The 20,184-nt window shown below is 38.5% G+C and overlaps 2 protein-coding genes and 1 pseudogene across 4 annotated transcripts; 2 read left to right on the forward strand and 1 right to left on the reverse strand.

The window, feature by feature from the left end:
- The first annotated feature begins 9,444 nt into the window (after positions 1 to 9,444).
- On the forward strand, positions 9,445 to 12,674 carry LOC145168657 (thymidine kinase a-like). 3 transcript variants are annotated; one of them, XM_079087420.1, is made up of 6 exons: positions 9,456 to 9,905; positions 10,218 to 11,184; positions 11,299 to 11,359; positions 11,679 to 11,815; positions 12,046 to 12,167; positions 12,291 to 12,674. In XM_079087420.1, the coding sequence occupies exons 1-6, from the start codon at positions 9,613 to 9,615 to the stop codon at positions 12,541 to 12,543; spliced, it is 1,833 nt and encodes a 610-aa protein (XP_078943546.1). In that variant the 5' UTR covers positions 9,456 to 9,612; the 3' UTR covers positions 12,544 to 12,674. The 3 variants fall into 3 exon arrangements, 2 of the variants coding, with proteins under 2 accessions (XP_078943546.1, XP_078943541.1); XM_079087415.1 differs by lacking the exons at positions 10,218 to 11,184; positions 11,299 to 11,359 and having other exon boundaries at positions 9,466 to 9,905; positions 11,671 to 11,815; positions 12,291 to 12,652; XR_013741989.1 differs by lacking the exons at positions 12,046 to 12,167; positions 12,291 to 12,674 and having other exon boundaries at positions 9,445 to 9,905; positions 10,218 to 11,559; positions 11,671 to 11,805.
- Positions 12,675 to 13,397: 723 nt separating this feature from the next.
- Positions 13,398 to 15,735, forward strand: LOC145168646 (Pentatricopeptide repeat (PPR) superfamily protein). The gene has a single exon (XM_079087406.1). The coding sequence runs from the start codon at positions 13,517 to 13,519 to the stop codon at positions 15,656 to 15,658; it is 2,142 nt and encodes a 713-aa protein (XP_078943532.1). The 5' UTR covers positions 13,398 to 13,516; the 3' UTR covers positions 15,659 to 15,735.
- A 341-nt stretch (positions 15,736 to 16,076) lies between these two features.
- Positions 16,077 to 17,705, reverse strand: LOC145110300 (pentatricopeptide repeat-containing protein At5g66520 pseudogene; annotated as a pseudogene).
- Between the last annotated feature and the right edge of the window lie 2,479 nt (positions 17,706 to 20,184).

The raw sequence follows: 20,184 nt of genomic DNA on the forward strand, positions 1-20,184 counted from the left end.
CCCTCTACGCCCAGCGTAGCGGGTGGAGTCCGCGTCCAAAACACACCCATGAGTACGCGCAGCGTACTCTTCAGTACGCCCAGCGTACTCATTTGCCACAATCTACTTTTAAGGGCTAAACAAGACAACTTAGAAAGAAGGAAGGGTTAAATAGATATACCCAAATTCCCGGATGTTACAATTCTCCCCCACTTGAATTAGATTTCGCCCTCGAAATCGCTCCTTAACCACACAAAGATTGAATTCCACAACCTGAAAGGCACCACTAAAAGGATCTCATGCCGCACCGAAACTTTTCCATGGACACCTGAAAACACACAGAAAACTCCCAAATCCATAACTAATCCAACCCTTCTGCCTCTAATATACTCCTTCTTAAAATCTGGTAAATCTGGTGGCCTGACAGCCGTCAGATCGCCTACTCAAGCGATCACCATGATATTCGCTCCTCGAATATCAAACCCTGATAACTCACTGGTCCTTTGATTCTCACAAGACCAATTCCAACAATCGGCTACCGCTCACTCATACCAAACATGCCAAATAATCTGATCACGCCCCAAGAAACGGGAGGGTTCACACCCCACCGGGGCTCATCCACTAAACTGCTATCAGACCTCATCCAAACAAAGAATCCCCAACACTCTGTCCTCAGACATAAGAGAATAACCATGCTCGCCTAGAAGTGTCCTCAGACATCACCATGATAAGCTCCAGTTTCGTTTCTCATATCCCTTTTCAATACTGAGCACCAGATCAATTCCTGAGTCCACCGATGAACCTCCAAAGGTCACCCATAACATGTCCCGAAATGTCTCACTGACTCCTTCCCTATAACAACTATCTCGGCCCAGTGACACACAAGTCACGAAGTTCTCTTTACCCCAACAGTTACCACATTCCCACTAATCGCTTCACCCTCGACCTCGGTCGAACACTACTCCCTAGATACATGCGCCTCGTGGTATCTCCCGCACCAACGAACTGACCCACCTCGTTATAAAACATCGGAAGACAACCAATACTCCTCAAAATGGATTCCCCCTCAGAATCTGCAGTCTCCTCTCGTCTACTCAAAGCACCACTTGAGCCAAACTCAACTTGAGAGTCCGGCCCGACCCAGAATTGGAACCACTCGTCCCCAAAAGAACCACCCAACTCATGATTCATGACCCGCAACCCATGCGTTCCTCACTTATCCACTTCCCTTTGGTTGCGACAACCACTACTTATTTCAGAATATAACGACTCCCGACAAATATGGAGACCCCAGTCTCGCCCCTGGTTCGACCCCAGGCTTCCTCACACTCAAATATTAGGGCTATCCAAGCCTAAAACTCTTCTGCGTCAAGCTTTGATCAGAGAGCACTTCATCACAACATTCTCTCGCTGACTAGTGGATACTACGGCTCCCCACAGTATCACAACGACCTCTCACTGAATAGTGAGTACTACGGCTCCCCGTAGCATCACCACAAACTCTCACTGAATAGTGAGTACTACGGCTCCCCGTAGCATCACCACAACCTCTCACTGAATAGTGAGTACTACGACTCCCCGTAGCATCACCACAACCTCTCTGTACTGACTCATTGAAACTGCAGCTCCCCGCAGTCTTACCACACTTACTCTTACCAATTCACAATCTCATCCTCAGGTTGACATCACACTGCGATCATTAACTCTTGCCCTGCGGCCCAGCATAGATAGGTGCACACACACCCATCCAGGCTAAGCATCACTACTTCGGACGACCACCGTCGTGACAAAACCTCTTTTTCTCGCTGCAATTCGCATTCTCAAATAAATCCATTTGATGTAAATTAGCTGAAGGGCCCCCACCGGAACCGTAGACACTTGACACACCACTCATCCTCTCAAACTCAAAACTCAAAATAATCCAAGATTTAGGACACTAAACTCGGATACCCCAGAATACCATCACAACGCCTCGCAGTGTCTTGACTCTACCACTTATCACATACTCGGATACCGCATTGCTTCCTAGGAATCTCGCAACCGGTCTTTCTCTCGTGCCACTTGTAACCCCCGGAATACTCCATCTCCCAAATGAAAACACGGCGAAATTGCCAACGACTCAGAACACGAAGATGACAATCCGAAACTTCCTCCCCTATTGCCCAAAACTCATGCAAGAATTCTCATAACGACCCTGAAGTTGGTTGCCCAATCAACTTCTTCCCTTCCCATACTGCATATAATAGCCCATACTCTGAACCATAAATTCTCAACCGCCGAACTAACCTCACAAGCCAACCACCTCGAATTCACCATCCTAACCTTGAAGGATTCCTATCCCCCACAAGGTCTCCGACCAACGGCCACTTGCCGTGGAGACACTCATCATTTCTCAAACACACACTACATGCACTATCTCGCTCTTCACCTCTCCTTGACCGCTAATAACCATGGTCTCAGGAATCCGCATCGCAGGTCTCTATATCCAGTTCTCTAACCGCTGATGAACAAATATCTGATCTCCTCAAAAGCACCCGGATTTCCCCCACTCAGGGTTCGAACCATCATCAATTGGTCTGTTAACAATCTGACCCACATACTGTTTTTACCAATAACATCGCACCTACTCTTGGAAGGTGATACGCAATGCTCGATGATCTCCCCGATGGAGGTCAAGCAATTCCAAATACCCCGAATCTCCGATGAAATCCTCAGAAACTTCTCATCATGACTACCTCTAGTCCTTCAGAATCTCGTACCATCCCACTACCGGACATCTCAACTGTCCAGTCGTAGCCCCGACTCTCAGTCTGAAAATAACGAACTATCATATTCCTCATAACCAACGTTCCATCACGTGGGTTGTAATAAGAGTGGAGTCCTCATTACCACACTCGATACTCATCATAGACAATAAGAGCCACCGCCCCAATATCCTCTTCTTGATCGACTGCCGCTGCAGCCAATACATGCCCTATTATGCTCAAATAGGGTGTATCCTTGTCCTTAACCATCTCAGTCCCCACTGACATCCTGCTCATGCTCTAACATTACCTCTCGGCAGACATACTGCCCAAATACTCTAATGAAAGATCGTAACCAAAGCTACCCCACAGGGCTCACCCCCAACCTTGGAAACCGAAAATCGCAATACCTCTCCTGTTTCCCACAGGAACAGAAATAGCACTGCTCAGGTCACAGAAAATGACATCTCCACCATCGGCTGATTGCTCAACTCATGCCGTAATCCTCCATAACCGCCATCTCTACTCATTCTTGAGTCTTGCGAATCCATCTGCCATCTTACCAAAAATCCCTCGGAGCTAACTCGATTTCCCTCTCAAGGGATGCTCCACTAAAACTCGTTTATCATGGCCCTCTGGCCCCATACTCTTTCACATCTGGTCTCGGTCTAACCAATCACCACGGAATAACTTGTAGAACCAGTAACACTAACCGCCACGTGTCATGGTACTCGAACCATGCCATCACCTCTCGATCTGCTACAAATCATGGTACTCGAACCATGACATCACCTCTCGATCTGCTACAAATCATGGTGCTCGAACCATGAAATCACCTCTCAATCTGCTACAAATCATGAAATCACCTCTCGATCTGCTACAAATCATGGTCCTCGAACCATGAAATTACCTCTCGATCTGCTACAAATCATGGTGCTCGAACAATGAAATCACCTCTCAATCTGCTACAAATCATGAAATCACCTCTCGATCTGCTACAAATCATGGTACTCGAACCATGAAATCACCTCTCAATCTGCTACAAATCATGGTACTCGAACCATGAAATCACCTATCAATCTGCTACAAATCATGGTACTCAAACCATGAAATCACCTCTCAATCTGCTACTTAGAATCCTCCGGAATACTCCCTGCATCGAGTATGGGTCCTCTGCTTTCAGTAGTACGGGCCCATACTACCTGCCACATCTACCCATACTCTCTACACGGATCATCCCAGATTCCTTTAGTAGCTGTTCAACCTTTTCAGCCGTCAATCTTATTACGCGTGCTCGCTCCCCAGTGAAATGCTCTACTCTGTCAGCGCACTCATCTAACCATGATCACCCCTAGGTTCTCCCTAGGTCCTCACACTTCTCCGCCATCAGCTGCTGAAGAATTCCTAATGATGCCAGTCATCTACCTCCTGAATATCGTCATATTCACTTAGTAGCCGACTCCCATCATCGAGAGTTCCACAAAGCACAAAGCAAGCAGCATTCGGGCATCGAATAAATACGTAGAACTCACTCTAGGTGATAACTCCACTTGCTCTGCTCATACTCAAAGATATCACCGAACTCTGCAACTCTACCCCTCGCGGGTATCTAGCTACTCTCTCGATTAGGCTCCACAATGCTCATCTAGGCATCTCTCCTAGATTACTCCTCTACTCAATCCCTCTCTACAAGGATCCCTGCTGGATACTCTTACTCAGCACATACTTGAAAACGCATCACAGATAACAGTAACTCCTAGGCTAAGGCATCACAAATCAGGCCACTCTAGTCCTAAAATATGAAATACCTAGCCTATCTCTAGCATGCATAACATCTCATAATATCTCATAACACATAAGGTAAGGGTATTTTGGGAAATCACCGTTCGGGCTCTGGCTGATTGTACACACTGCTCTTTCTCGTTTTCTCTTAGGAACTCTTGCTCATTTTAGAAAAATCATTTATTTGAAAATTTTCCTCAATTCCTCAGTTTGAGTCCAGATATACCCGAAGGTGCATCCGAATCCCTCAAACCAAGGCTCTGATACCAACTTGTAACACTGTAAATTTTCTAAACAAATTTTGTTTTGAAAAACATATGATTCTCAATACACATTTCATAAAACATCATTTGTTTAGTTTACAAAACACAATCCCTTCTTAATTACTTAATAATCCAGGATCCTCGAAACATAATTCTTTCACTGGTGTGTACAATCAAGCCGGTGCCGTCCCGAGATACTGAGAAAACCTAAAACACATAACACATAACACGGTAAGCACGAAGCTTAGTGAGTTCCCCAAAATACCACATATAACACATATTAGCCACTCGAGGCTATAACTCTGTGGGCCCTCTGGCCCTAACTCTGTGGACCCTCTGGTCCTAACTATGTGGACCTTCCGGTCCTAACTCTGTAAACTCTGGAATACACACAACATAAATCACATAGAAATAATGCAGTGCAACACATCACATCACATACATAGCATACAAGATACTCTGTCACATAACTCTAATTACCACTCAAGGTAAAGTATAGTGAGAAGACTCACCTCGGGTAACTCGGTAAATCTCGAACTCGGTAATACTGGTCTAGCCTCCGCCTAATCACATGGAACAATTACTCTAATCAATACAACTCTCAAAGGCTAGACTAATCCCACTCTAAGTTCTCTCAGAAGGGTAAAAGACCATTTTACCCCTCTTATGGCTTAAAGATCCAATCATTGACAAAACCCTAAAAGTCAACAAAAGTCAATCCTCCGGGTTACGCTGCGCGTACCAAATCTGTACTTTGGGCGTACCCGGCGACTTCACAGAATCGGGGAACGCGACCCCCTACGTTGCGCGTACTGGGATTACGCCCCGCGTAACTCCCAGTTTCATACTCCTTTTGATTTTGGGTCTTAAATGGTTAAGACATATACTCAAACTTCAGATCTGACTTCTCTAAGGCCACTTAATCCATAAAGTTGAAACCTTTAAGCCTTTGCATGGCTGTAAAGGTCAGTAATCACTCTAACACCTTTCCTCTTCCCTCATAAAGCCTAGATCTCATGCATGGCTTAATATTCACGTCCAAGATTGGATTTTTATGAACCCTCAACTCACAATACTCTGAAATATAGTAGATCTAAGCTTATGGAGACCTTTTGCTCATAAAGTCTCCACCTTGGGACCAAAAACCCTAAAAATTGGTCCATGAAGCACAAATCAACAATCACAAGGAAAGCTCAGAGCTTTTTACCTCCAAGTGAAGCTCCTCCCTCTATAGAACTCAGATCCAAGCTTGCACTCCAACTTCTAGCCTTCACAAGAACCTCCTCTTCTTCTTCACTAACACACAAAGGCACTTTTAGCGCAAGAACACTCTCACACAAGCTTAGAACGAAGGTTGGCTCTCTCTTAGGGTTTCACTCTCTCAAATGGTGGCTGAGGATAAGGCCATAACTTTCTTTATATAGGGTTCAAGTCTCATTTAGGGTTTTGAGTCTGGACCCGCTACGCCCAGCGTAGCCTAAGGTACGCCCAGCGTACTAGGTGGTGTTCGCGTCCAAAACACGCCCATGAGTACGCGCATCGTACTCTTCAGTACGCCCAGCATACTCATTTGCCACAATCTACTTTTAAGGGCTAAACAAGACAACTTAGAAAGAAGGAAGGGTTAAATAGATATACCCAAATTCCCGGATGTTACAATTAAAAAGAAATTAAGGTAATTATCCAATCAAATCCATGAAAGATATGTCAAAGTCGAAAATATAGGATCTGACTGAGCAACTCGTCGAGTCTGGGCAATACACTCGTCGAGTTCCAAGCATGAACTCGTGGAGTTCAGTGAACAGAATGACGATTTTGCTCCCTTCTCCTTTCAACGATTCACAATTGCATCAAGTTCAACTGAAAAACAACCTAGGCTCTGATATCACTGATGGGTTATGAGCATAAAAACAAATTCCTATGTGATCATGGAACCCTAATGTTTTGGATCTAGGTTTTCACTAGTTGAACATGCAAACTTGAATACCAAAGCAAAACCCTAGAAACTAGTATATAAATTGAAATTTACACAATAATAGGGTTTAGATGTTTACCTTGCTTGTTATGTAGTAATAACAAGAACACCTTGAAGATCTTTGACTCTTGAAAGCAAGTGCCTAAAATGTGACACATCTAATGGCTTACAAACACTCTTTGCAAGAGGATGAGAGGATAGGGGAGGGAATGCACCAGAATTTCGGCTAGGGTTCGTATGTATGTGTGTAGGCTAAAAATCCTAAGGGTGGGGTTGCTTATATAGCAATTGGTTGCTTAGTCCTAAAGCTAGGGTTTGCTGGAGAAAACCCTAATTCCCAGCTTAAGGCCTAAGCAGTCCATGGACCCTCATTAAGGAGCCTTGGACGAAAACTTATAGGTCCACCCTATAATTTCCGTCCACTCCTTTCCATTGAGTCCCTTAGCTCAGTTTCATAACTATCAATGATTTGCAAAACAGCCCCTGCATTATTAATCAGTTCCTTTAATCCTAAAATTAATTTAAAATTGATTTCTGATTAAATACTGATTAATAATATGATTTCTAATTAACATATTATTCTTATAATATATTAATAAATCATTTTAAGCATCAATTTATTATTCCAAATAATAAATTCAACTCTCTCTCCAATAGTCATCTTGTCGAATAGCATGAGTGAAGGCAACCTAAAAGGACTTGTGCTACTATCAATTTAAGTATATATCAATTATAGTTATGAGCTTAGACACATAATCCAAGATTAATGTATTATGGTAAAACCCTAATGTGTTTCTTTTTGACGGCTTGGTGCCATTCGTCTTTGTGACATGTTTTCTTGGTGAAAACAAACCCTTTCTTAGTGAAAAATATCTTTCTAATACGTTTGTGTTCTTCTATTGTTTTTTCTTGTTTATATTCGATCTACGAATCTACAAAGGGTTTAGGACCAACATTTGATTTCATAGTTTCAGGTATATCGGGCAAGGCGAAGGCGTGATTGTACACATCATCCTTGGATATTATATTGAGAGATGTTTTTGGATACTCTGATTTGATGACTACGTTTTTGGAAACAATGTATGACTTATGGATTATAAAGTGGTTTTGAAAAATAAATTTTTTTACTATGATTTTTGGGATGTTACAATAAAGGTTGACTGCTCACCACTCACCAACTTATCAATAACCAAAGACAATCTATTCACCAGGATCTTACCCACAATCTTATACAAACATCCAATGAGACTGTTATGAAGAAAATCATTGACAATCTTCACATCAAGGGGCTATAAAAAAGAATTACAACTAATAGGAAACTTGCTAGTACTAGAAAAAAAAATCTAAAACAAGCATCAATAAAATTCCTTTAAATCAAATACCAAAAGTAAACTTATTCGGACATGGGGACTTGTCAAGACCACAATCCCACACCATAACCTTAATTTCCTCAGAAGTAATAGAATTCTCCAACATATCTGCTTGGTCAGAAGAAAGCCTATTAGGATAAACTTGGAGAATCCTAGACCGAGATCTAGAAGGCTTAGCAAAACATTTTTAAATGTTCTAAAAGTTACATTTTAACTATAAAATGATTATGAACCCACTCCCCATCAGACAACACTCCACGAATTGCCGGATGCTTATGTTTTTTATTTAGAATACCATGAAAAAATTTAGAGTTCTCGTCTCCTTCAATACCCCACTTAATTTTAGCCTTATGAAGTAAATCAACTCCGTGTATACGATTAAAATCTTCATTTTTTTTTTTTGTAAAATAACTCTCTCGGCTAACAAAATCGGCTCCCCCTCACCCTTATCAAACTTTGAATTCAACTCCACCATAGACTGAATACAATGTTTTTTCACTCATTCATTGTTGTTCCTATAATTTAAATTCCACAGCCTTATATTTTTCTTCAAATATTGCAACTTCAATTTAAGGAGAGACATGACATTAGGATGAGAAATCTCATCATTTTTCCAAGAGTCTTCCATAACTTAAACAAAACCTTCCATATCAAACCAAGAATGAAATATTCTAAAAGGGGAGGGGTCATAATCAAACTTAATTTCTTTAAGAATAATTGGATAGTGATACGAGAGATGTCTATCCAAAATGAAAACTAACAAATAAGGGAAAAGCTCCAAAAAATCTTCCAACATAAGAAATCTATCAAACTTATTCATCTTCCCAACAACTCTATCAAACCACATAAAAGAAAAAGTCGCCCAAGAGGAATATCAAAGAGCCCTACATCAGTAATAAAGTCGTAAAAAAGATTAGCAGCAAATGAATGAAAAATCGAGCCATATCTTTCATTTTCAAAGCGAACTTCATTAACTCATTACTGAGCTTAAGATTTCTTTTTTCGTAAAAATAAAAATTTAGGATGATTCTTTTAAAAGCCTGATCAAACCTTAAAACTATAACCAAATTTATTAGTAATTATTCTAAATCAGTTTTATAAAATTGTACACACGAATATAAATGTTACATTACATTTTTTTAGTTAGCAAATTACATCCAAAGAGTTGGAAAGATGTCTATCCGTTAAAGGGGTGAGGGTTTAACTCTCACCGTGGACAACAAAATAGTTTAGAAGTATGATTTAATGGATGTGTTAACCGTCAAAACAAAAATAATAAAAAAAAACGTTGTAAACATGAAAAACGAAAAATGAAAAATGAAAAATGAAAAAGAATATAACGAAAGAAAGAGAAATTTAAGTATGAGGATTTTCAGGGCAGCTGCGTCTGTATGTCTCCGGCGCCAAAATTCCTAAAACCCTAAACCCTGTTTTACTCTTCAGTCTTCACATATTACATTATACACCATATCTTGAGCTCTGCCGCTGATAACTTAACGATGAAATCACTAATCTTTCCAACAAGAACAGCCGCGATCTTAATTCCAAATCTTGTTTTTAATCCGTCTAACTCGCTTTCTTCAATTTCTAATTTCTTACCTGTTAGAAACCCTAATTATCTCCCTCACCTACGTCGTCTTAGATTATCCTCATCTTATTCTTCGCCAATCACCGAAGAAAACGGCCATTGCCACCAAACTGAGGGTGAAATTCACGTAATTGTGGGCCCTATGTTCGCTGGAAAAACCACCACTTTGCTTCGCCGGATTAAATCTGAAAGCTCTAACGGCAGGTTTGTACCTCACCTTAGTAGTCTGCTAATTGAATTACTTCATTGAGTTTATTACATGAATGTCTTACTGTATCTGTCGCAATTCATCCGAACAATGTTTTTAAGTTGATCATTAGTAAAAGCAAAAACGGCTCCAACAACATCATCAAAAGCTGGAATATATTCACCTCACCTTCATATTTTGCATTCAATCTAAATTATCGCTGAATGTTATTGTGGATGTTTAATCGATTTACATGTTTAATTCATAAATTTCTCCTTGCTTTCTGTTCCAATAGCTGAATGCAATTATCACTGGTAAGATATTCCCAGATTTCAGGATAGGGTCTCAAAGCGCTTCCTCAACATGGATGAAACATTGAAGAATCTATGTTTTTCAGGAAGATTAGCAGAAGCAGTTGGATTACTTTGCCATACAGGACACCAAGTTGACTCAGAGACTTACTCCCTTCTTTTGCAAGATTGCATATTCAAAAAAGATTATCAGTTTGGTAAAAGAATCCATTCACAAATGATTATGTCTGGTTTTGTTCCCAATGAGTACCTAAACATCAAGTTGCTTATATTATATGCAAAATCAGGTGATCTAGTCACTGCCCACATTCTTTTCAAGAAATTACTCATCCCAAATGTGATTTCATGGAACGCCATGATTTCAGGGTATGTCCAAAAGGGTCTTGAAGAACAAGGCTTGAATCTTTATTACAAAATGAGACAAAATGGTTTAACACCTGACCAGTTTACTTTTTCTTCAGTTTTTAGGGCATGTGCCACCCTGGCAACACTAGAACAGGGTAAAAGAGCACATGGGGTTATGATCAAGACCCAAATAAATGGAAATCTTGTAGTCAATAGTGCCCTAATCGATATGTATTTCAAGTGCAGCTGTCCATATGATGGACATTTAGTATTCAACAAGGCCTCAGATAAAAACATTGTTACATGGACTTCCTTAATATCTGGATATGGACAACATGGAAGGGTAAAAGAGGTATTAGATGCTTTCCATAGAATGATAAACGAAGGATTTAGACCAAATAGTGTTACTTTTCTTGTAGTTCTTTCCGCTTGTAGCCATGGAGGTTTGGTAAAAGAGGGCTGGGAGTATTTTCAATCAATGAGAAGAAATTACAGGATTACCCCTGGGGAAAAGCATTATGCAGCAATGGTGGACATTTTAGGGAGATCAGGAAGGTTAGATGAAGCTTTTGAGTTTGTAAAAAGTGCACCTTGTAAAAACCACCCAGTGATATGGGGTGCACTTATTCAAGCTTGTAAGGTATATGGAAACATGGATATGGTCAAAATTGCAGCAAAAAAGTATTTTGAATTGGAAAGTGATAATGTTGGTAAATATGTTGTTTTATCTAATGCTTATGCTACTTTTAGTCAGTGGGATAATGTTGCTGAGATTAGGAGTGGATTGAAGGAATTGGGGATGAAAAAGGAACCTGGTTATAGCATGATTGAGGTGCAAAAAAAGGTCCATTTTTTCTTTATGGGGGATAACATGCATGAAGAAACTGATGAGATATATGAAGTTATCAAGGATTTGAATTGTATATTAAAAGATTCTATTTCTAGCTACTTTTTCTGATCAAAAGGGTTATTCTTCCAGCAACATCATACTTTTTTATGATAAGATAAATTTTTTGTGAGTTCATTAGCTGATGTGGATCTTTTTTTTTTTTTTTTTTTGGTTGAGGAAAATTAGTTTGAATTCTTGTTAGCTGTAGTAGTGTGATTAATATTTATATTTATGCAGAAATGCAGTTGTTATAAAGTCTAGTAAGGATACAAGATATGGATTGGATTCAATTGTGACACATGATGGGGAGAAGCTTTCATGTTGGCCACTTGAAGCTTTATCATCATTCAAAGAAAGAATTGGTCTTGAAGCTTATCATAAGGTTAGTTACACTTTTGGTCCCTGTATTATATCGACTTTGTTGGATATGGTCCAAAAAAGAAACTTTTTAATTACCTTTATAGTTTTGAGCCGTCTGATGTAACATCTCAGCTCATAAACTTTTTAAAAAAAATATCATTTTGCCCTTGTCTTTCCCTATTTTCTTCTTCTTCTTCCTCAAATCAAACCAAATGTAAATTTTATTGTTTTTTTTTTAATGTGTGATGATAGCTAGAGGTGATTGGAATTGATGAAGCTCAGTTTTTTGAAGACTTGTATGATTTCTGCATTAAAGCTGCTGACCATGATGGCAAAACTGTAATTGTTGCTGGCTTGGATGGTGATTATTTGCGGTAATTTTTATTTTTTTTCCATTTGTGGTAATTCAACAATTTTGTATTTGGATGTAGATTTTTGAATAAAAAAAGAAAAGAAAAAGTAGGATTTTATTAATGAAAGTAGGTTGGTTTTTGCAGAAGGAGCTTTGGGGTGCTTGATATAATACCAATTGCAGATTCTGTAACGAAATTAAAGGCACGATGTGAGGTGTGTGGGAAGCCTGCTTTTTTTACTTTAAGGAAAACAGAGGAGACAGAGAGAGAACTAGTGGCTGGTGCTGACGTGTACATGCCTGTTTGTAGAAACCATTATGTGACTGGTCAAAAGGTCAAACAGGCTGCAAGAAATGTTCTGGAAACACACAACCTTCAATGTGGCTCATTCTTATAGTCAATTTACTCATTCGTTCGTGGAATATCTGTACATGCCTGTTTGTAGAAACCATTTCGTGACATTCAACCCTTATATATTGTATTGTATAAAAACTTATGTTTTACTACGTACGTGTTTTCTATATTTAATGGGATGTTGTACGGAAATTACAAACCAAAATTCAATCGTTATATTTAGTATAAGAAAGTGAAATATATTAAATCTTGTTATTAATTTCATATAAAAAAAATAAATGAACAGTTGTTAGTGCATAGCTGGGTTTGTTATACTGCAAAAATGGTCAAGGGTTTGAGTCCCATTAGTCATATAAACGTTTTAATTCCATAATGAATTGAAAATTTTGTGAGCACTAGATCTATATATCAAATATCTAATGGGGCATTGTATATCAGATTTGCTTCTCTGTTGCTAGAAGAATAATCGTTTATTACGAAAAAAACATATGATGCAATGTTTATCTTCTCCAAAAATTAAAATGATTCCATTAGGATGGCTTATATTTACATGGAAGTGATGGACAACCATTGTCCTCTTTTATATCATTTATAACTCTTGTGGTTTTGAAAGTAAGATATTGCAATAGATTTTTACATTGCTTTGTTTATATAAAAAATATATATTAACTTGATTGGTTTTACAATAATAATTCTTGTGGTTTTGTCGTTTTGATGAGTAGGCGTTGAAATAAATCTCTAAATTGTGTTATTTGTACTTGTAGATGATAATTTTTTGTTTTTGTAAAAGAAATTATATTATGAATTGGTTTTTAAATTAATAATTATATTATTAATAGATTTATGAAAGGCTCGTTATTTAAAATTTTTTGACTCTATATTATGTTTGGAGTCGTTAACAACAAAGGAAGATGTTGGAATATTGTTTTCAGTTGATGTGGCAACTACGGTGTTCTTCGCTTCCGACCCAGATATGAGCTCTCTGCGATCCTACGATCATTACCACACGCATTTTCATGTCAATCCTTCAAGTCATGTTGAAAAGATCAAATTTTTCATCAACCCATCTTCCCCAAATCCTAAAATCTCTAAACAAAACCCAAATTTATCCATTTTCTACTTCAAACGGCAATGGAAGTTGTTCAGAGTCTGAAACCGATTGGGCGAGATTGCTTAAACCTTTCGACATTGAACAACTCAGGGAATCGCTCCACAGAATCACCCCACTTCAGCTTCAGAAATTACTTCACCTTTCACTTGATGTATCAACTTCACTTGAGATATTCAATTCCGCCAGTACCCAAAAAGGCTACGCTCATACGTTCGACGTGTATTACGCATTAATCGATAAGATTGGAGCGGCTGGAGAATTCAAGACCATCGATAGATTGTTGATGCAGATGAAAGACGAAGGGATAGTTTTTCAAGAAACCCTTTTCGTTATGATCATGAGGCATTACCAGAGAGCCGATTTACCTGGTCAAGCCAGGAGATTGCTTTTGGAAAAAATGCGAGACGTTTTCTTGTGTCAACCGACCTCCAAATCGTATAACACCGTTCTGGATATACTCGTCCAAGGAGGTTGCCCCAAAGACGCACCCAAATTGTTCGACGAAATGCTTGAAAGAGGCATCCCTCCTGATGTCTTCAGTTTTGCGATTGTAATGAAAGCACATTGCTCCATTAACGAAGTTGATTCCGCATGTACTCTCCTTAGACGCATGACAAAGTATGGATGTGCCCCAAACTCAAAAGTTTACCAGACCCTGATTCACGCATTATCCAAAGATAATAGAGTAGATAAAGCGTTAACACTTTTGGAAGAGATGATAGTCATGGGTTGTACACCTGATCTTGAAACTTTCAACGATGCTATTCATGCTCTTTGTAGATCAAATCGAATCCATGAGGCTGCAAAATTAATGGATAGGATGCTTCTTCGTGGGTTCACTCCAAATGCCCTAACTTATGGGGTTCTAATCCATGGATTATGTCAAAATAAGCAAGTGGAAGAAGCTAAAACCCTAATTACTAAAGTTCATGAACCAAATAGCATCATGTACAACATGTTAGTAAATGGGTTTATTGCAAAAGGGCAGTTTGATGAAGCTAAAGCAATTGTGAGTGAAAAGATGTCCATTAATGGCTGTCATCCCGATATTCATACATACACTTCACTCATTCATGGTCTTTGCAAAACTGGGCATTTGGTTTCAGCTTATGATTTGATGAAAGAAATGGAATCAAAAGGTTATGAGCCCAACACAATCACTTACACAATCTTGATTAATGGATTTTGTAAGAATCGAAGATTTGATGAAGCAAGTGAGGTGATTCAAGAAATGTCACAAAAGGGGTTGAGTTTAAACACAATTGGATACAATTCAATCATACATTCGTTATGTAAGTATGGTGATGTCTATAAAGCTGTAAACATGTTTGAAGAAATGCGTATGAATGGATGCAAACGCGACATTTTCACTTTCAATTCACTAATATTTGGGTTATGTGAGATTGAAATGATTCAACATGCATTGAGAATGTGTCAAAAAGACATGGTGTTGGAAGGTGTTGTTGCGGATACTGTAACTTACAACACTTTGATTCGTTCTTTTCTTAAACAAGGTTTGATTAATGACGCTTTTAACCTCGTAGACACTATGTTATTCCATGGATGCTCACTTGATGAAATCACATATAATGGCCTAATAAAAGCTTTATGCAGAGATGGAGCTGTTGAAAAAGCATACGATGTTTTTGGGAAGATGAGGGAGAAGGATTTCAATCAAACTACTGTTTCTTGCAATCTTTTGATGAATGGATTTGTTAAAACTGGAAAACTGCAAAAGGCGTTTGATTTTTTACAAGATATGGAGAATTCAGGGATGATTCCTGATATTGTGAGTTATAATACTTTAATTAGTGGGTTATGCAAGATGAGAAATGTGGAAGAAGGTATGAAGCTGTTTGAAGTTTTGGAGTTGAAAGGTATGAGTCCTGATGTGATTACTTATAATACTTTGATATCTTCGTATTGTAAAGAAAGCATGTTTGATAAAGCGTATTTGCTTTTAAGTAGAGGTGTTGTTAAAGGGTTTGTACCTAATGATGTAACATGGTATATATTGGTGTCTAGTTTGTTAAAAGAGCTTCAATGATCTATAGATAGATTTATGCATTTCGAATGACATTATTGTAAGATTATAAATTATATACAATTTTTTGTTTTCATTTCTTTCTTTTGATGCTTATTTTGAACACTTGCATGTAACTTATTACTAGACATGGTGCAAACTTCCATCCACCTCCTCTCTTCTCTATATATGTTTAAGTTTCATCGTTTCTTTTGGATAATTGTAACTTCGTTGTTCATAATGATCATTGATTATTATACAAATCATTCCCTCATAAACGATTAACAATATCCAGGATGCCTTAGTTCTTCACCTATTGATATCTTTGTAAAGAACAAAAAATTATGAAGTTTAATCATTCATTTATAAATTATCAACAACAATATTTGGTCTGATCGGTTGCATTGGTTATTTGACCAACTAATTTTTGTATGTATGGATGTATAAATTGTATGTATAGAGTAATCATTATAATAACAATATATCGATATTGTAGAGAACAAAAAATTATGAATTTTGATACAATATGTCTGTTAGATCTAGATCTTGATTGGGTGTGATATCAACCTCGATTGAACTCATTCCAAGAGACTTTTGTATTCTAACTTCTTCCATCTTCTTCCTAACATTTACAGCTTCCTCCCACCTCTTACCTTCACAATATATATCCGATAACAACACATAATTTCCATCATCATAACCTTCTAGTGCCATTATTTTCCTATTAACTTCTTCACCTATTTCAACATTTTTATGAATCTTACATCCCCCAAGAAGCCCTCTCCAAACCACCACATCCGGTTCAAAAGGCATATTCATGATTAAATCTTTGGCATTATCTAAATGTCCTGCACGACTCAAAATATCAACCATGCAACCATAATGTTCCATTTCTTGTGTTAATCCATATACATCACTCATGGAGTTAAAGTATTCCCACCCTTTATCCACTAAACCAATATGACTACAAGCACTTAAAACACCTATAAAAGTGACACCATTTGGTTTAACTCCTTCATTTATCATATTGTTGAAATGATCGAGTGCAAGATCACCATACCCATGGTTTGAAAGCCCCATGATCATAGCACTCCATAAGAACACATCTTTCTTTTTTATGTCATTGAAAACTTTCAATGCAGTGTTTATATCTCCACATTTTGCATACATGTTGACAAGGGAAGTTGCAAGCTTTATGTCTATTTCGATTCGGTTTTGAATTATGTACTTGTGAACTTTCATGCCTGTAGTTAAAGCACATAAATCTCCACATGCAGATAACACACTCACAATTGTGATTTTATCAGGTAAAAAGTTGGCTAATTGCATATCATGGAAGAGATTCAAACCCTCGTGAGACTGCTTGCTCCAAGAAACCAAATCTTTATCTCCATGGGGAAGTGAGGCATAACCATGGATCATGATGTTCCATGAAACCAAGTCTCTTTGAGACATTTTATCAAACAGTTGGCGTGCTAAACTTACTTCCCCAATCCTTACATACTCAGCTAGCATTACATTATACGAAACCAAGTCTGGATCATTCATTTCACCAAACACCTTCCTCGCAAACTCTATCCACCCGAATTTCACGTACATTTCAGTGAGACCCGTCTGGACAAAGAGATCATTCCCAAAACCAAGTTTCAATACCTGGGTATGTATCGTTTGGCCGTTTTGAAGAAAACCCGACCTCCCACACGCTTGAACCACAAGAGAGAGGCTGAAACTGTCTATAAAGAGGTGATCTTGGCGACGCAACTGGTGAAATAAAGACAGACATTCATTGTGGTTTTGGGAATTTAAGTAAGCTCTGATCATGGTGTTCCAAAGAAATGTGTCTGGACATGGCATTTCGTCGAAAAGGGATCTGGCATAACGCAAATTGTTTGAAGAATTCAAAGAGAAGTTCCGAAGCAGCTTGGTGATGATGAAGTTGTCGGATTGTAAGGAAGTTTTTAGAAGGAATGCATGGATTTGGAAGATGATATGGAGTTCTTTTGAGTCGTGAATTAAGGACATGACTTTTTGTTTGATGGTTTTCGAGGGAGAGTGGGAGAGCATCGCGATGAATCCCATTATGTTTAACTTTACCTTCATTACTTATGGAATATTTAAGGTAAAATCAACTTGAACACATAAATAAAATAAAAAAATAAAACATGTTTGTATTTATTTGTTGATTATAGAATTTATTTTTATTTTGTAAAATATAGGATTTCGGAATTACAATAAACACTTGGATATTGTTTGGATCGTGATTAATTCACTATCCAAAATTTGTAATTCGTACTGTCCATTATTGTCTGGGTTACATGAATATAGAAATAAGATAATCCAAGAAATTTGATTTGGATTGCAGGCCTAATATGAAATCATAAAACACAAAATATCTTGTGATGATTTGTACTCTTAAGAGAAAGAGAATTGCAGAGAGAATGAGAAGATAGAAACAATTTTTCTGATTCGTTCTATCTCTACTACAACGCTAACATCTTGGTTATATACCAAGATGTCGATAGTTGTGTGGAAAAACAGTGCCCCGTACTTTTCCTATTCTTTGGACTCAATAAATGGGTTATTTGACAAGAAAGTTTGGGTTGTTGTAACACTCGTTTTCCATATTGGATCGGTGTAGGGCATAAAGGAGTCAAAGATATGATTTTTGGAAAAAATCATGTCTCACGATGTGACCATAGGGTGGTCACGACGTGGCAAGCCAAATTGAGACCGTGTACCCCCGGGAAAATGCCACAACGTGGCATGAATATGGCCACGACGTGGCAAGGGCTGCAGCCCAAGCCCATGATATTCTTAGGCGTTCCTTCGTATTTAAACCCATAATCTCGAATTTAGCATCCATTACTCTCAAATCTCAGAAACCCTAACCCTAATCCTTCTTGGTCATTCTTGGCTCATTTTGGTACTTTTGGTGGCTTGAAGAAGAAGAAGAAGAAGAAGGTGTTCTAGTGTGTTGATCCGACAAGGAAACCTCATCATAATCATGTATGGGTATTCCGAGAATCATTTACTTGAGCTCGGCTGATTGCACGCATCACACCCCCTTTGTCTTTATAAAATCATTTTAGAAATTTATTCTCTTTTACAAAATCTTTTTAGAAACTCATGTTCTTTCAAAAGATTATCAATTCCTCAGTTTGAGTTCAGACATACCCGAGAGTGTTCGTGAATCCCTCAAACCAAGGCTCTGATACCAACTTGTAACGTCCCGAAAATCACAAGGTAAAAATTTCATTATTAATTCGACCAAAACATTAATTATCTTTAAGTCAAGCATTCATTATCCTTTTACTAAATATTCAAAAGTACTTTATAAGAAAACAGTTATCAGAGTACAATCCTAAAGTCATCATAATGCGGAACATGGGTGGATGAGTTGCGATCACGTCGGGCCCTTCCCTTTCGAACCGGAAGTATCTGAGACCATAACCATAAAAACTGTAAGCACAAAGCTTAGTGATTTCCCCAAAATACCACATTACATACATAATAATCACATATTGGGCCCCCGCCCTTCATCGGTCATCGGCTGACATCGGGTCCCACCCGGCATCGAGCCCCACTCAGTATACAGATCTGTCAGTCATCAGGACCCACCTGGCATCGGGCCCCGGCCGGTACACATATAAACATATAAACATATAATCATACGAACACATGCGATAATCACAAAGACAATAGCATACAATATAGTCATCGAGACCCGCCCAGCATCGGGCCTTGCCCGGTAAGCATAAAAACACATACTGATAACTAGCATACGATATACTCATCAGGCCCAGCTTGGCATCGGGCCTTGCCCAGTAAGCATAGCATCACATAATACATGCAAGAGTCACACAGAAATCTAGCATCCTAACATAATAATCCATGGGCCGACATTGGTGCCTTCGACATGTAACGCCCGCAGATAAGGGCTAGTCAATTTAGAGACGATAAGCGTTAAAAATGACTTTTTGATAGAAGATTATTTATAATGAATAATCTTAACTAAGTTGTAGTGGTCGTGACAAGGATTTCGGATATATAAAGAATGCCGAAATCCGAGTTATAACGAAGAAGTTATGACCTGTCGAAGTTTCACGACAGAACCGACACGACGCTGTCTGCCGTAAAAAGTGAATTTACGATAGAGCGATATTTAGCCTTAGTGATCTAAATGAAAGTCGTAGAATACGTTAAACCGAGAGCGTACATAAAAAGAACGTCTAAATCTGACTTCGTATAAGGAAGTTATGATTTTTCTAAGTTTCGACTTAGCGGTTTGCAGCCCAAAGTTCGAATATGAGATCGAGTAATTTCTAGCCGAAACAATCTAAACGAGAATCGAAGATCTCGTCGATAGTAGTGCAACGGTAGAAAGACAGACGAAAACGGACGTCAGATGAAGGAGTTATGAATTATTAACGGAGTTTTCCTGTCCCGGCCTACTAAAAATAATATAATATAAATAAAGTCAAAATTAGCCGACAGAGTCTAAAAGAAAGTTGTAGAGCATAATCTCACCTACGCGTGCATATAAAGAACGT

Source organism: Lactuca virosa, chromosome 1 (genome assembly GCF_052849685.1).
Source record: "Lactuca virosa cultivar CGN04683 chromosome 1, Lactuca_virosa_CGN04683_v6, whole genome shotgun sequence".
In the NCBI taxonomy this organism is placed as follows: domain Eukaryota; kingdom Viridiplantae; phylum Streptophyta; class Magnoliopsida; order Asterales; family Asteraceae; genus Lactuca; species Lactuca virosa.